This window comes from Grampus griseus (assembly GCF_964374135.1).
Source record: "Grampus griseus genome assembly, chromosome: 20".
Classification (NCBI taxonomy): domain Eukaryota; kingdom Metazoa; phylum Chordata; class Mammalia; order Artiodactyla; family Delphinidae; genus Grampus; species Grampus griseus.
Genome location: NC_139014.1, coordinates 28,492,800 through 28,506,949, shown reverse-complemented (window position 1 = coordinate 28,506,949; position 14,150 = coordinate 28,492,800). Strand labels below are relative to the sequence as shown.

General features: G+C 37.1%; 1 protein-coding gene across 4 annotated transcripts in view; it reads left to right on the top strand.

Annotated features, from left to right (window-relative positions):
- Positions 1-14,150, top strand: part of INTS2 (integrator complex subunit 2) — a 52,303-nt gene that overhangs the window by 9,154 nt on the left and 28,999 nt on the right. For all 4 annotated transcript variants that reach the window (XM_082678680.1, XM_082678681.1, XM_082678679.1 and 1 more), the window contains exons 8-12: positions 2,445-2,671; positions 4,345-4,470; positions 8,954-9,025; positions 9,113-9,227; positions 11,479-11,547. In XM_082678680.1, the coding sequence (XP_082534806.1) occupies positions 2,445-2,671; positions 4,345-4,470; positions 8,954-9,025; positions 9,113-9,227; positions 11,479-11,547 (609 nt within the window). The remainder of the gene's footprint in view (positions 1-2,444; positions 2,672-4,344; positions 4,471-8,953; positions 9,026-9,112; positions 9,228-11,478; positions 11,548-14,150) is intronic.

Genomic DNA, 14,150 nt, shown 5'->3' with positions numbered 1-14,150 from the left:
TTGAAATATTTATTTATAATTCATTGAAAAATAACAATAATAATCTCATTAAATGTGACTATAACATACTTTTTTAATGAAAAATAACCGTATTTTCCAAAACAAAAATTTACTGAAAAGAGTGGTATCATTGTGCATTTTTGCAAGTCTCTTTAATGTCTGGCCTTTGGAAAAACTGCACTGTATACTTGTGGGAAAATGAATGAAAAAGATCTGTAATGTTAAGGAAATATTTTTGACCTTCTGGACCCCCAAAAGAGTATTGGTAATCTCCAGGTTTCTGGGTCAGCCACGTGAGAACTGCTACGTTAGGTTGCTACATTAGGTCATCAATACAAGTTGTTATTGTAGTCTGTAATTTTAATATGTGTGTGTATATTATTATTATTATTATATTATTGTGGTAAAATATACATAATGTAAAATTTACCATTTGAATCATTTTTAAGTGTACAGTTCAGTGACATTAAGTACATTTACAGTGTTGTGCAACCAACATCACTATTCATTTTGAGAACTTTTTCATCATCCCAAACAGAAACTCTATACCCATTAAACAATAATTTCCCATTCCTCCTTCCTCCCAGCGCCTGGTAATCTCTTTTCTACTTTCTGTTTCTATGAATTTGCCCATTCTAGGTACCTCGTATAAGTGGTATTTCTCTTTTTGAGTTTGGCTTATTTTCCTTAGCATAATGTTTATTTTATTTTATTTTTGGCTGCATTGGGTCTTTGTTGCTGTGCGTGGGCTTCCTATAGTTGCGGCAAGCGGGGGCTACTCTTCATTGTGGTGTGCGGGCTTCTCATTGTGGTGGCTTCTCCTGTTGCAGAGCATAGGCTCTAGGTGCGCGGGCTTCAGTAGTTGCAGCGCGTGGGCTTAGTTGCTCCATGGCATGTGGGAATCTTCCCGGACCAGGGCTCGAACCCGTGTCCCCTGCTTTGGCAGGCGGATTCTTAATCACTGCACCTCCAGGGAAGTCCCTAGCATTATGTTTTTAAGGTCCATGCATGTTGTGGCATGTGTCAGAATTTCCTTCCTTTCTAAGGCTAATATTTTATTGTGTGTATCTACTACATTTATCCATCCATCTATTGATGAATATATATTATATTTTGCAACAGTTTTTAACTTGCAAAAAATATTGTACTTTTTCAAAAAACATCTCATGGTAACTCTGTGAATAGAGTCCTGTCCCTACGAAGAAACTAATGCAGAATGGTTTTTAACTTGTTGAGGTCAGTGAGCTTGACAGTAACATGTATACTGCTTAGACCCTTCTTCAGTCTTTTTTTTTTTTTTTTTTTGTGGTACGCAGGCCTCTCACCGCTGTGGCCTCTCCCGCCGCGGAGCACAGGCTCCGGACGCGCAGGCTCAGCGGCCATGGCTCACGGGCCCAGCCGCTCTGCGGCATGTGGTATCCTCCTGGACCGGGGCACGAACCCGTGTCCCCTGCATCGGCAGGTGGACTCTCAACCACTGCGCCACCAGGGAAGCCCCCAGTCTATTTTTTTTATGCCATGAATTCACCATACTTTTCTGTATCCAAGTTTTACTTTACTTCTAGCCCATTTGAAAACTAATTTTAAACTTTGCTTTTGAAAAGGAAGTGAATGTTTCTAGTATTCCTTCTATATGTCAGGCACTGTGCTAAGCACCTGGTATGATCCGCATGTTTGTAATTGTTCTTTGTGTGCAATAAACTTTTCTTATTTGAACCTTATATCATTAATAAAACAGGCTTACCATATTTTACTTTGAAACACTCTAAAAATAATAACTAACTTTTGCCTAGTCCTTTACAGTTTAGAACTGCTTTCATATTTATTATCTTTGTTCATTCATCTATTTAACAAATATTGAACGCTTGCTGTATGTCAGGCACAATATGTCAGGCCCTGATGAGTAAGAGATGACTGGACATTATCCCTGCCTGAAGAACTGGGGGGGGGGGTAGACTTGTAAACTCCTAATTAGAGCACTCCTGGGAGTTAAATATTATTAATAAGATATTCATCTCCTTGTCATTTAAGACAAGGGGTTCAGAGAGGTTAACTTATATGCCTAAAAGTACATAATCAATTAATAGCAGAGCTTTTGTTTCCACTCAAGCCCTTGTGTCTTCACAATCTGAGCACTTTGTACATATGACTCCACTAGTCATTATGTATTTGAAAGCATCATTTACATGATGTCTTACATCTCAAATTGTTATTAATTTAGTATTTTCTGTACAACCAGTCCAAATTAGGGTGAGTAGAGTATTTGTCAAATCCACTGAATTTGCTGGATGGATTAAAATGAGATTCTGCAGTTATGATAGCCTCAGCCTCCTCAAATGGATCAGTTTCAAGTGTTTAAGTGGAGAGCTTTGTTTGAACTTCCTTCTGACTTAGTAAGTGCTCCATGCTTTCTTCCTTTTGTGGCCCATATTTTTCCCTTACAGAGAAAAAGAGAGACCAGTAGTTCTGTCCTTTGGCAAATGAGAAGGCAGCTTCTTCTGGAGTTGATGGGCATTCTTCCCACAGTAAGAAGTACCCGCATTGTGGAAGAAGCTGATGTGGAGATGGAGCCCAATGTGTCTGTGTATTCGGGGCTGAAAGAAGAGCATGTTGTGAAAGCCAGTGCACTCTTACGTCTGTACTGTGCTTTGATGGGGATCGCTGGACTCAAGTATTCAATAATTTGATATTTTACCTTTTTGTCATTTTACTTTCTTGTTTCTAATCCCAAGAAAGTGAGCCACAGGCCTTTTATTCAGAGGATTTGGGTTTTCTATTGGGCTTAGGTAGTGAGCTCGCCTATATCAAGAATGAAGGCCTCAGGCAAACATTCCTAGCTGGGATTTATCCATCTATTTTGGTCTGATTGTAAATAGAATTATGTAAATATGGGAGGAGCGAGAGCAGGTTAAGAAACCTATGACTCTACCACAGCTTCACATGACTATCATGAGCGATGTGTGAGTTATCCTTTACCTAGCCCATGCAGCTAGTTGAAGTAAATGTGTTCTGTGTTTCCTTTTACAACTGAGATCATAGATTGTTTAAAATTGATATGATGCGATTATTAAGCACGAGATTTCTTAGTCACTGGACTACATCCTTTTGAATACTGTCCTCAAATGTTATACATATAGTCCTCACTTTGCATGTCTCTGTTAACATGAGTTTCAGTTACCACACTTTAGTTAAATAACACTGCTCCCTCAACAACTACCATGATACATTAACCAAATTATTGTATAAAGTACAAACTTTGCTGAGAGCTTTTTAAGCCACAAATCACTGTGTAAATAAAAGAGGCACATCATGAGCAGTGACCAATCACATCATTTCTTTTAAAATCTTTCAGTAACTAGTCAATGTACAAGTATTACTCAGTTCATGAACAGACAGCAAAGTGAGTAGTAGTATCATCTCCTTGTCTCTCAGTGAATAAACCCATGTGATATTTTACAGAAATGGATAATTGAAAGAGGGAATTGGCCAATAAAAATGAAAGTATAGCAAAGAAAGTGGTTAACGCTGGAAGTGACATTTGAGCCAAACGTAAATAGAAGAAACAGCTGACTGTGAGAATGTTGACAGTGCTGCCATTTGAGAGACCCTAGATACGTAGCCAGGTGAACTTAGTGAAGACGAACTTGAGGAAAGTCATTGTGACAAAAAGGATGAAGACCCAGAGGACTGATGCTGACAAAAATCTTCACATTAAAGGAATTCTCAGATATTTCATGACTGGAAGTACAAAGGATAACATATTGGAAGCTGATCCAAACTTAGAAGGGAGTATGATAATTCATCAAGGTTTAGAGAAGATGCTCACTCCATATTATAAGTTATACAATGAGAAGATGGCAAGGGCTGTTCAAACTACTCTTGATAAATCTTTTACAAAGAAAACACTTTAATTCCCAATGTTTCTAACATATCCAATTATAGAATGCTGTATAAATATTAGTTTTACTATTTAAAACAATTTCCCTATTCATTGTAACCAACAGAATTTTTAATGTCCTGACAAAAGTTTTAAAAGTTGTGGAACAGCTGTAATTTTCCCCATTGATTATTAAGATCTTGATGCAGTTTCAGCTTGCATCGTTATTTTTATGGTCCCACACTACTGTGCAAAGTGGGGACTACCTGTATTTGTGTCTGAGGAAAAACACTGGTTGTGAATTCAACAGTTTTGCTTTTGACGTCTTAAGATATTAAAGATTTTATAAATAGTGAGGTACATTATAAAGCTCAAGATTTGTATCTGAAAGGTTAAACTGTTGAGAAGTCCCTTCTTCCTTCTCTCAACTGAAAGAAGCAAAACCTAATAATGTATTCCTTTTTTAGACCAACTGAGGAAGAAGCTGAGCAATTACTGCAGTTGATGACAAGCCGTCCTCCTGCCACACCAGCTGGGGTTCGCTTTGTTTCACTTTCCTTTTGTATGCTCCTGGCCTTTTCTACACTTGTCAGGTACCCAACTATATAATTGTACTATTTTCTCAAGGTCTGCTTTTGTTATTTATTAAAACACATGTATAAAATTAATTAGGAGCTTACTACAAAATGGTCTAAGATAGGGACATTGGTATTATTTAATAAAGGGATATCAGTAGCATCTCCTGTATGCCAGTTATTTTATTTGTCTTTATCAAAGTTTCATGTACACATTGTTTAAAGGAGTCAAAAGAGTTCTTCAAGATTTGAGGCAAATTGTAGTCCTTATTCCCCCCTCTCTCTGTTTCCCCTTCCCTAGAAGCAGCTTCTTTCAGTTCTTTCAGATGATTCTTTTGGTTTTTACTACCACATCTTTATTAACATGTTTGTATTCGCTACATCCTGATTTTTCGTTTTAGGAGTATTTGTTGACTTCCCACTATGAGAATAAGGAATTAGTTCTCTCTTTTCTCTCTGTCCTCAACATATCTACACATCCTTTCTATCTTCCCATTCTCCCAGTACAGTTATTATTTTGCTTTGACCAATACATAGTTGTTTATGTTACACTATTGGAAGCTCAACCAAGCAGTAGATGATTACTTTTCTTTTGCAAAACTTGTTTCTCCATTAATAATTATCCTGTGTTTTTGTTCTTTGTTTTTCATTTGCTCTGTATTTTGTGTGCTTACATTAATGCAATCTCAAACTCTCTGCCAATCTAAACCTCCTCTCAAGATGTTCAGACTCATTACATATTCTGCCAGTTTCATTTTCTTGAGGAAATCTCTCCTGGAACATTTTGACCTCCCATCTGAACTGGCTACCTCTGTACCTGGTACACAGCTCTCATCTGGGAATTGCTCTTCACTATTATTTTGGGGACTTGCTTCAGCTGTCCTTTGTTGGGTCTTCTGTTTCCTGCATCTTATGTCTCCATCTTTTTACTTTTTTCTTTTATTTATTTATTTAGTTATTTATTTGGCTGTGCCAGGTCTTAATTGAGGCACTCGGGATCTTCCTTGTGGCATGCGGTATCTTTAGTTGCAGCACGTGGGATCTTTAGTTGTGGCATGTGAGATCTTTTATTTGCAGCATATGGGATCTAGTTCCCTGACCAGGGATCGAACTGGGTGCCCTGCATTGGGAGCGTGGAGTCTTAACCACCGGATTACCAGGGAAGTCCCTCCATCTTTTTAAATTTGCTCCCTCATTTTGCTTCTTTAGAATGGGTATGTGAGAGGTAAATTATTTTAAGACTGGGTATGTCTGAAAATGTCTTTATTCTGCTTTGACACTTGATTGATAGTTTGATGGGGTATAGAATTCTAAGTTGGAAATAATTCGCTTTGAGGATTTTGAAAGTCTTGCTCTATTGTCCTCTAACTTCCAATGTTACTGTTGAGAAATCTGATGACATTCTGATTCCTGGTCCTTTTTGTGGCTTGTTCTTTTTAAATATGGAGTCATGTAGGATTAACCTTTTGTCCCTAGGGTTTTTTGTTTTGTTTTGTTTTGTTTTGTTTTTGCGGTACGCGGGCCTCTCACTGTTGTGGCCTCTCCCGTTGTGGAGCAACAGGCTCCGCACGCGCAGGCTCAGCAGTCATGGCTCACAGGCCCAGCCGCTCCGCGGCATGTGGGATCTTCCCGGACCGGGGCACGAACCCGTGTGCCCTGCATCGGCAGGTGGACTCTCAACCACTGTGCCACCAGGGAAGCCCTGTCCCTAGGGTTTTGAAATTTCTGGATGATATGCCTTTGTATGGGTCTGTTTTGTCTTTCATCTTAGGTTTTTTTTTTGGCCACGCCACATGGCTTGTGGGATCTTAGTTCCCCGACCAGGGTCGAACCCAGGGCCCTGGCAGTGAGAGCTCTGAGTCCTAACCACTGGACCTCCAGGGAATGCCCTTATCCTAGGTATTTAGTTAGCCCTTTTAACCTGGGAACTCACAGTGTTCAGTTCTAGGAAATTTTCTTGAACTAGTTTGTTGGTAATGTCCACCACATGGGTTTTCTCTGTTTGAAACCTCCTCTTATTTGGATATTGGACTTCCTAAAATTATCATCTTATTTTCTTATTCTTTCTTATTTTCCTTATCTTTGTCTTGTTCTGCATTTTAAAAAACAGCTTTATGGAAACACAATTTACATACCATAAAATTCACCCATTTTAAAGTGTACAACTTAATAAACAATATAATAGTTTTTAGTATATTTACAAAATCATGCAACCATTACCACAGTGTAATTTAGAACATTTCAGTCACCTCAGAAAGACACTGCCTATACTGCCTTTTAGGATTTGTTCTCAACCTTGTCCTCTAATCCTATTTAGTGTTTAATTTCTAAGAGCTCTTTTTTATTCTGATCTTTTTTTTTTTTTGCGGTACGTGGGCCTCTCACCTCTGTGGCCTCTCCCACTGCGGGGCACAGGCTCTGGATGCGCAGGCCCAGCGGCCATGGCCCATGGGCCCAGCTGCTCCGTGGCACGTGGGATCCTCCCGGACCGGGGCACGAACCCACGTCCCCTGCATCGGCAGGCGGACTCCCAACCACTGCGCCACCAGGGAAGCCCTGTTTCTTTTTTATACTGTCTACTGCTTCATCGTGGCATGGTTTCTCTGATATTAATCAAAATGATTGAAGGGGTTTTACTTGTTCTGTTTCTTTTCTCTAAGTTTCTTTTTTTCTGCCTTTTTTTGTTCTATATTTTTCAAGTTAGAAGCTTTTTTTCAAGTTTGGTAATTCTTGATTGTCTGTTCATATTTAAGAGTGGGAAACTAAAAAGCAGGTTAGAACTTCTGAATGCATAGATGGGAAACTCTTGGGCTTTTCAGAGTCTTAGAGAAGACTGTTGTCTTGCTTGGGGAGTGGAGGCCTATAAATAAAGTGAGGGTTAAGGGCTGGGATGTCTCAGACTGCAGTATAAGCATTCACATAATTCTTCTACTTTCAGAAAGGTGCTCTAGATATCCCTGATTGTCCGTCAGTTCAGAGACACCCTCTTTTACTATATCCAGAGAATAGATCTCTAGTCTCCTCTCTACTGGGGGATGGGTATTCATCTAGGTGTGTAGAATGGAGGTGATTTGGAGGTCTACTGCTCATATAGACTGTCTATATTTAGTCTCTGTCTTCATTCTCACTCCCAGAACTGCCTGGAGTTGTCAGTTTCTGAGGCCTTTGGGGATTCTGTGGTGTAAGTGGTAGATTGGTTTTCCCACCTGTCAGTTTAGTATTCTGCTTTCTCGGGTCTGCTAAGTCAGTTATCACTCATCTGTATTGGCTCTGTCTTCCAATATTTTGTGTTGTTGTCCCTCATCATCATCCTATGCATTTATGCCTTTTAAGAAAATCCCTTTAATGTAGTTTGAATTGTGTGTTTCAGGAAGGTATGAAATTAAGTACGTGAAATGAAGTACTTTCTTTTCTCTTTACCTGAAGTAGTTTCTTGCTTTTTTTAAAAATTTATTTTATTAAATTATAATTGATTTACAATGTTGTGTTAGTTTCTGGTGTATAGCAAAGTGGTTCAGTTTTATATATATATATAAAACCTGAAGTAATTTCTAAGCATTGTCTCTAATCCTCATTACTTCTGTAAGGTGGGTATTTTTATCTTTATATTATACATAGGAAAGCTGAAGTTCAAAAAGATTATTTAAATTTCTTGTTCAGGGTCATACTAACAGTGATTAGCAGAGATGGGATTCCCACTCCGATCTGGCAGGCTCTAAAGCTGTAATCTTTCTACTACATAACACTGTCTTTTATTAGTGGAATGATTTAGGTGTGGTTGAGAGTGACCTTTTTAATTTTCTTAGCTTTGGGTAGCAGGCTTTGTAGTTGCTTTTCGTTTTACCTGTTTACACTGCAATGAAGTAGAAGGAGATCAATGAAAATTATTTTTAAAAATCAAAATTATTCCCTTTAAACAAGTCATTCTTGTTGGTGTGTTTTTATAACCATTTTTCATATCTGATGAGCCCCTGCCTGTTTCTTTTTACTTTTTGAATAGTGATCACTTTTTTCTCTGTCATTTTGAGTTCTGCTCAAAATGCTTCTATAAACTAAATTTCATTTTCCAGGTAAAAGATGGTCTGAGTTATTACTGTCCTTGTACTCAGTTTGTGACTTTTTGATGATTAAGTTTTAACACTAGATTTTTTTCTATATGAAATAAGTATCAGCTGTTAGTATGTACAGTTATCCTAACATTTTAATCCCAAAGGACCTTTGTTTTTCCAAGGAATGTGAGGACGTTTACTCTCTCCAACCTTCAAATGCAGTAACTGAGACTTTGAGAGGGTTTGACTATTCATATTCATAGAGAAAAGTAAAGGTTCTCATTCTTCTTTTGTAGAACTGCTTCATATCTCAATGACAATTAATGGCCAATTCAACAAGCCATTATTTTGCGGAAAAAATAATTTCTACCAAAAATAATTCCAGAATGATTTTTTATTCTTATGCTAGTATATCTGACTTAAACCAGTGACTTCTGATATGTTTTATATAGTACGCCTGAACAGGAGCAGCTAATGGTAGTATGGCTGAGTTGGATGATAAAAGAAGAAGCTTATTTTGAAAGGTAAGACGACTTTTTGTTTCAGTTAGCTGAGTAAGTTTTTCTTATCCCTTTCTTTGGAAATTCATATTTTCTTTTCTGTTTCAACAGTACTTCAGGCGTCTCTGCTTCTTTTGGGGAGATGTTATTGTTGGTTGCTATGTACTTTCATAGCAACCAACTTAGTGCTATCATTGACTTGGTCTGTTCTACTTTGGGGATGAAGGTAATTTCTTTTTATCTTCTTTCTAAAGACGGTGTTTCTAAGCTGGACATTTTCTTGTAATGTTAAGTAAATAGATTGTTTTCATTTTGAAATAATTTTAGTTGTTTAATAGTTTGAAACTATCAAGAGCTCTTAGGAAAAAATACATTATGAAAACACTATTCACAAGAATAATAGGTGTTCTATGTAGAAAACTTAGAAAACACAATAAAGAAGGGAAAGATATAATTCCATGTTCAGAGATATCAGGTACTGTTAATAGTCTGGTATCTGTTCTTTCTTTAAATTGATATACATATTTTGTAATTTTAATGAATTTACCAATATATGATAAATACTTCCTCATATCCATAAATATTCTAATACAATATAATTTTTTTTTTTTTTTTTTGCGGTACGCGGGCCTCTCACTGTTGTGGCTTCTCCCATTGCGGAGCACAGGCTCCGGACGCGCAGGCTCAGTGGCCATGGCTTACGGGCCCAGCCGCTCCGCGGCATGTGGGATCTTCCCGGACTGGGGCACAAACCCGTGTCCTCTGCATCGGCAGGCGGACTCTCAACCACTACGCCACCAGGGAAGCCCTAATTTTTAATGGCTGCATTGTAGTTCATCATATGGACCTATCATGATATTCTTAATGGATCTTTTCTTATTTGCCATGTAGATTTTCCAGTTTCTGAATAATGCTTAGATGAATATCCTTATGTATGTAAATATACGCACAGGCACTCATACATGTATATCTTCAAACACTTTTTGGATTATTAGGATGAAGTTCTAGAAAGCAGTACTAACTAAAAGTATGGTGATGTTAAGCTGTTTAATGTGTATTGCCATATTATCTTCCAGAGAGATTATACCAGTTTAACTGTTCTCATTAGTGAATGAGAGTGCCTATTTTCCTAAACTCTCACCATCACTGGGCATTACCATTCTTTTTAATCTTTGCAAATATGGTGAAAAATCGTCTTACTTATTTTGCATTTCTTTGATTACTAGTAAAACTATGGTTATTATTTTTTATAGTTACAGTTTATATAGAAGTTTTTTTGGGTAGTTTTAAAAAATCTATGTGTTTTAGCTGGTTTATTTCTTTTGTGAAAGGCGTCCCAGTTGACGTCCCAGTTTTTCTATAGGGATTTTTATTGATTTATTTTTCCTTTTAGTGTTTCAGAAGGGCTCTTTATATGTAAATGATATGCTCTTATGCCTTATATAGCATATTGGGTTGGCCAAAAAGTTCCTTTGGGATTTTCTATAACATCTTATGGAAAAACCCGAAGGAACTTTTTGGCCAACCCAATATTTCATTGATTTCAAGACATATTTTACCCAATATTGAAACTGGGATTCATTTCACAGTTGATGTGTAATGTTAATGTGGTAGTGTTTCACCTCTTTTTTTCTTGAAAAGCTACTATTAAATCTGTGGTGCATCTTATAATCGTTATTGTCTTTAAAAGTGGAGAAGTACAGGGCTTCCCTGGTGGCGCAGTGGTTGAGAGTCCGCCTGCCGATGCAGGAGACACGGTTCGTGCCCCGGTCCAGGAAGATCCCACATGCCGCGGAGCGGCTGGGCCCGTGAGCCATGGCCACTGAGCTTGCGCGTCCGGAGCCTGTGCTCCGCAACGGGAGAGGCCACAACAGTGAGAGGCCTGCGTACCGCAAAAAAAAAAAAAAAAAAAGAAGTGGAGAAGTACAATATAATATGTCGCAGTTGATTTTTCCCAGTCTTTTTTGCCATGTGAAAATTATTATTTTCAATGTGTTCAATACATTAAATATTTCTTTTGTGGTTCTTACTTTGTTTTTCTGCTTAGAAATGGTTTTCTTTCCTTAGGTTTATAGAAACGGTCACCTATATTTTCTTCTAGTGTTTTTGTGGCCTCATGTTTTAAATTTAAATTTTTAATACATTTGGAGTTGATTTTGGGTATGGTGTCATGTGCAAATCTTTATAGGTATTATCCAGAAAGATAGCTATCCTACCTCCATTTATTGAATAATCCACTTCTTCCTACTGACTTGAAATGCCAATAATGGTATATTTACTAAGTACTTTTATATGTTGGTTCAGTTTCTGAGGAAAACCACACTTTAATGTTGGGTTTGAGAAGCTACTTCTGAAATAGAGTATTTGAACATTAATTTTATATATCACAGTCATTTTAGATAATAAATTTACCAGAGAAAATTGTGCTTTATATATTTTATTTTCACATGCTGTTGAAATTCTTTTGGTTGTTTTAGATTGTAATTAAGCCAAGCTCCTTGAGCAGGATGAAGACTATCTTCACACAGGAAATTTTTACTGAGCAGGTACTTCTTTTAACTTTATTCTTAGGTACTTCTTTAACTTTCTTTTACAACATTCTTTGGGGAAAAACTTGTATGTTTCAGTTTAGGAGCATTATATAGTTTTTTTTATTCCTTTTTAGTTGCCAGTGATGATTTATTTAATCTTAGAAACTTCTGTAAAGAATAATCCTATTTAAAATTTACTTTTAAAGCTATTTACTACATATAAAAGCATGTAATAAATAAATTTTTTACATTTATTTATTTAACATTTACAATTTTACAAATTTTACAAATTTACAATTTTACATTTACAATTTATAATAAATAAATTTACATTTTGGAGACTTTGAATAGATACTTAAGAATATAGTCTTAGATATTGATGGTAGCAGTCTCACATAGAGTAATCAACTGGTATTGTCAGGAGAAAAATAACATAGAAACCTATTTAAACCTTTTCAGCTGTGAGGTGCATGTCTAACTAGATGATAAGCTAGAGTCTAAATTTCTTATTCTAGTATTTACCTGTTCTTATTTAGTTTTAGCACTTTTGTCCATGGGTAATCCTAATGATATTTTATTTTTCCAGTGATGGAGACTATTCTTTTTTTTTTTTCTTTTTTAAAAATTGAATTATAGGTGATTTACAATATTGTGTTAGTTTTAGATATATAGCAAAATGATATGGTTATACATATATATGTGTATATATCTATATTCTTTTTTTATTCTTTTCCATTATAGTTCATTACAATATATTGAATATAGTTTTCTGTGCTATACAGTAAATCCTTATTGTTTATCTGTTTTATATATGATACTGTGTATCTGTTAATCCTATACTCTCAATTTATCCCTCCCCATCCTTCCCCTTTGGTAATCATAAGTTTGTTTTCTATGTCTATGAGTCTGTTTCTATTTTGTAAATAAGTTCATTTGTACTGTTTTTCAGATTCCACATATAAGTGGTATCATACAATATTTTTCTTTCTCTAACTTACTTCACTTAGTTTGATAATCTCTAGGTCATTCCATGTTGATAAAAATGGCATTATTTCATTCTTTTTTATGGCAGAGTAATATTCCATCACACACACACACACACACACACACACACACACACACACACACACACACACACACACACACCATTCATCTGTTAATGGACACTTAGGTCACTTCCATGTCTTGGCTATTGTAAATAGTGTTGCCATGAACATTGGGGTGCGTGTATCTTTTTGAATTAGGGTTTTTGTCTTTGACGGAGACTATGCTAAAATTTAAAATTAATTCCTGGGACTTCCTTGGTGGCGTGGTGGTTAAGAATCCGCCTGCCAATGCAGGGGACACAGGTTCGATCCCTGGTGCAGGAAGATCCCACGTGCTGCAGAGCAACTAAGCCCATGCACCACAGCTTCTGAGCCTGTGATCTGGAGCCTGCAAGCCACAACTACTGAAGCCCGCGTGCCTAGAGCCCCTGCTCTGCAATTACAGAAGCCACTGCAGTGAGAAGCCCATGCACCGCAACGAAGACCCAATGCAGCCAAAAATAAATTAATTAATTAAGAACATAAATAAAATTAGTTCCCAGGTTCATTTATCGATTTAAATCTCATAATACAAAAATATGTATATCTTAAAAAATGAAATATTTGAAAATACTCATAGATCTGTAATTCTTGCTTCTTTCTTTTTTTTTGGCGGTACGTGGGCCTCTCACTGTTGTGGCCTCTCCTGTTGCAGAGCACAGGCTCCGGACGTGCAGGCTCAGCGGCCATGGCTCACGGGCCCAGCCACTCCGCGGCATGTAGGATCTTCCCTGACCAGGGCATGCGGACTCTCAACCACTGTGCCACCAGGGAAGCCCAATTCTTGCTTCTTTTAGTTTAATTAATGTTCTCGGGAATTCCCTGGCAGTCCACTGGTTAGGTCTCTGCCTTTTCACTGCCAAGGGCGTGGGTTCAATCCCTGGTCAGGGAACTAAGATCATGCAAGCTGTGTGGCGCAGCCAAAAAAAAAAAAATCTCATTCCTTTACCAAACTCTGCCTTCTCCCATCAATGCACATACACTCCCACATAACAGTCACACATAGGATGTAGGAGACTCATAAGTTATTTTTCATGTGTTTAGTTTGAACTAACTGGAAGACACCTTTGGGGAGGGTCTCTGAAAGACAATTAGTGGTCTGTGCATGACACAGTGAGAATAACAATAAAAATTCCTGTTTATATTTATGTGACACTTTATAAGTCACATATATTTTTCCAAAGAAATTTATTTCCCTCTCGCAAAAACCTTTTGAAGCAAGTAAGACAATATTGTCTCGTTTTGTAGATGTGAAAATAGACTCAGAAGATAAAATGACTTAGCTAAAGTCATTGAGCCCAGATTTTATGATTCCAAATTTTATATATTTTTTAACCTTACTCTAACCCCCATCAACATATCTGTGTTCAGAAGCAACTTGTAAAATGTAGAGAACTTTACAAATACCTAAATATTTGTATGATGCTACCTCATCACTCAAAAATAATTAAATCACGTAATAATTGGTTTTTATCATTCCTTCCTGAGGACCACATTTGTATTAAGTTATGACAATCTACCTGGCTAATCCTC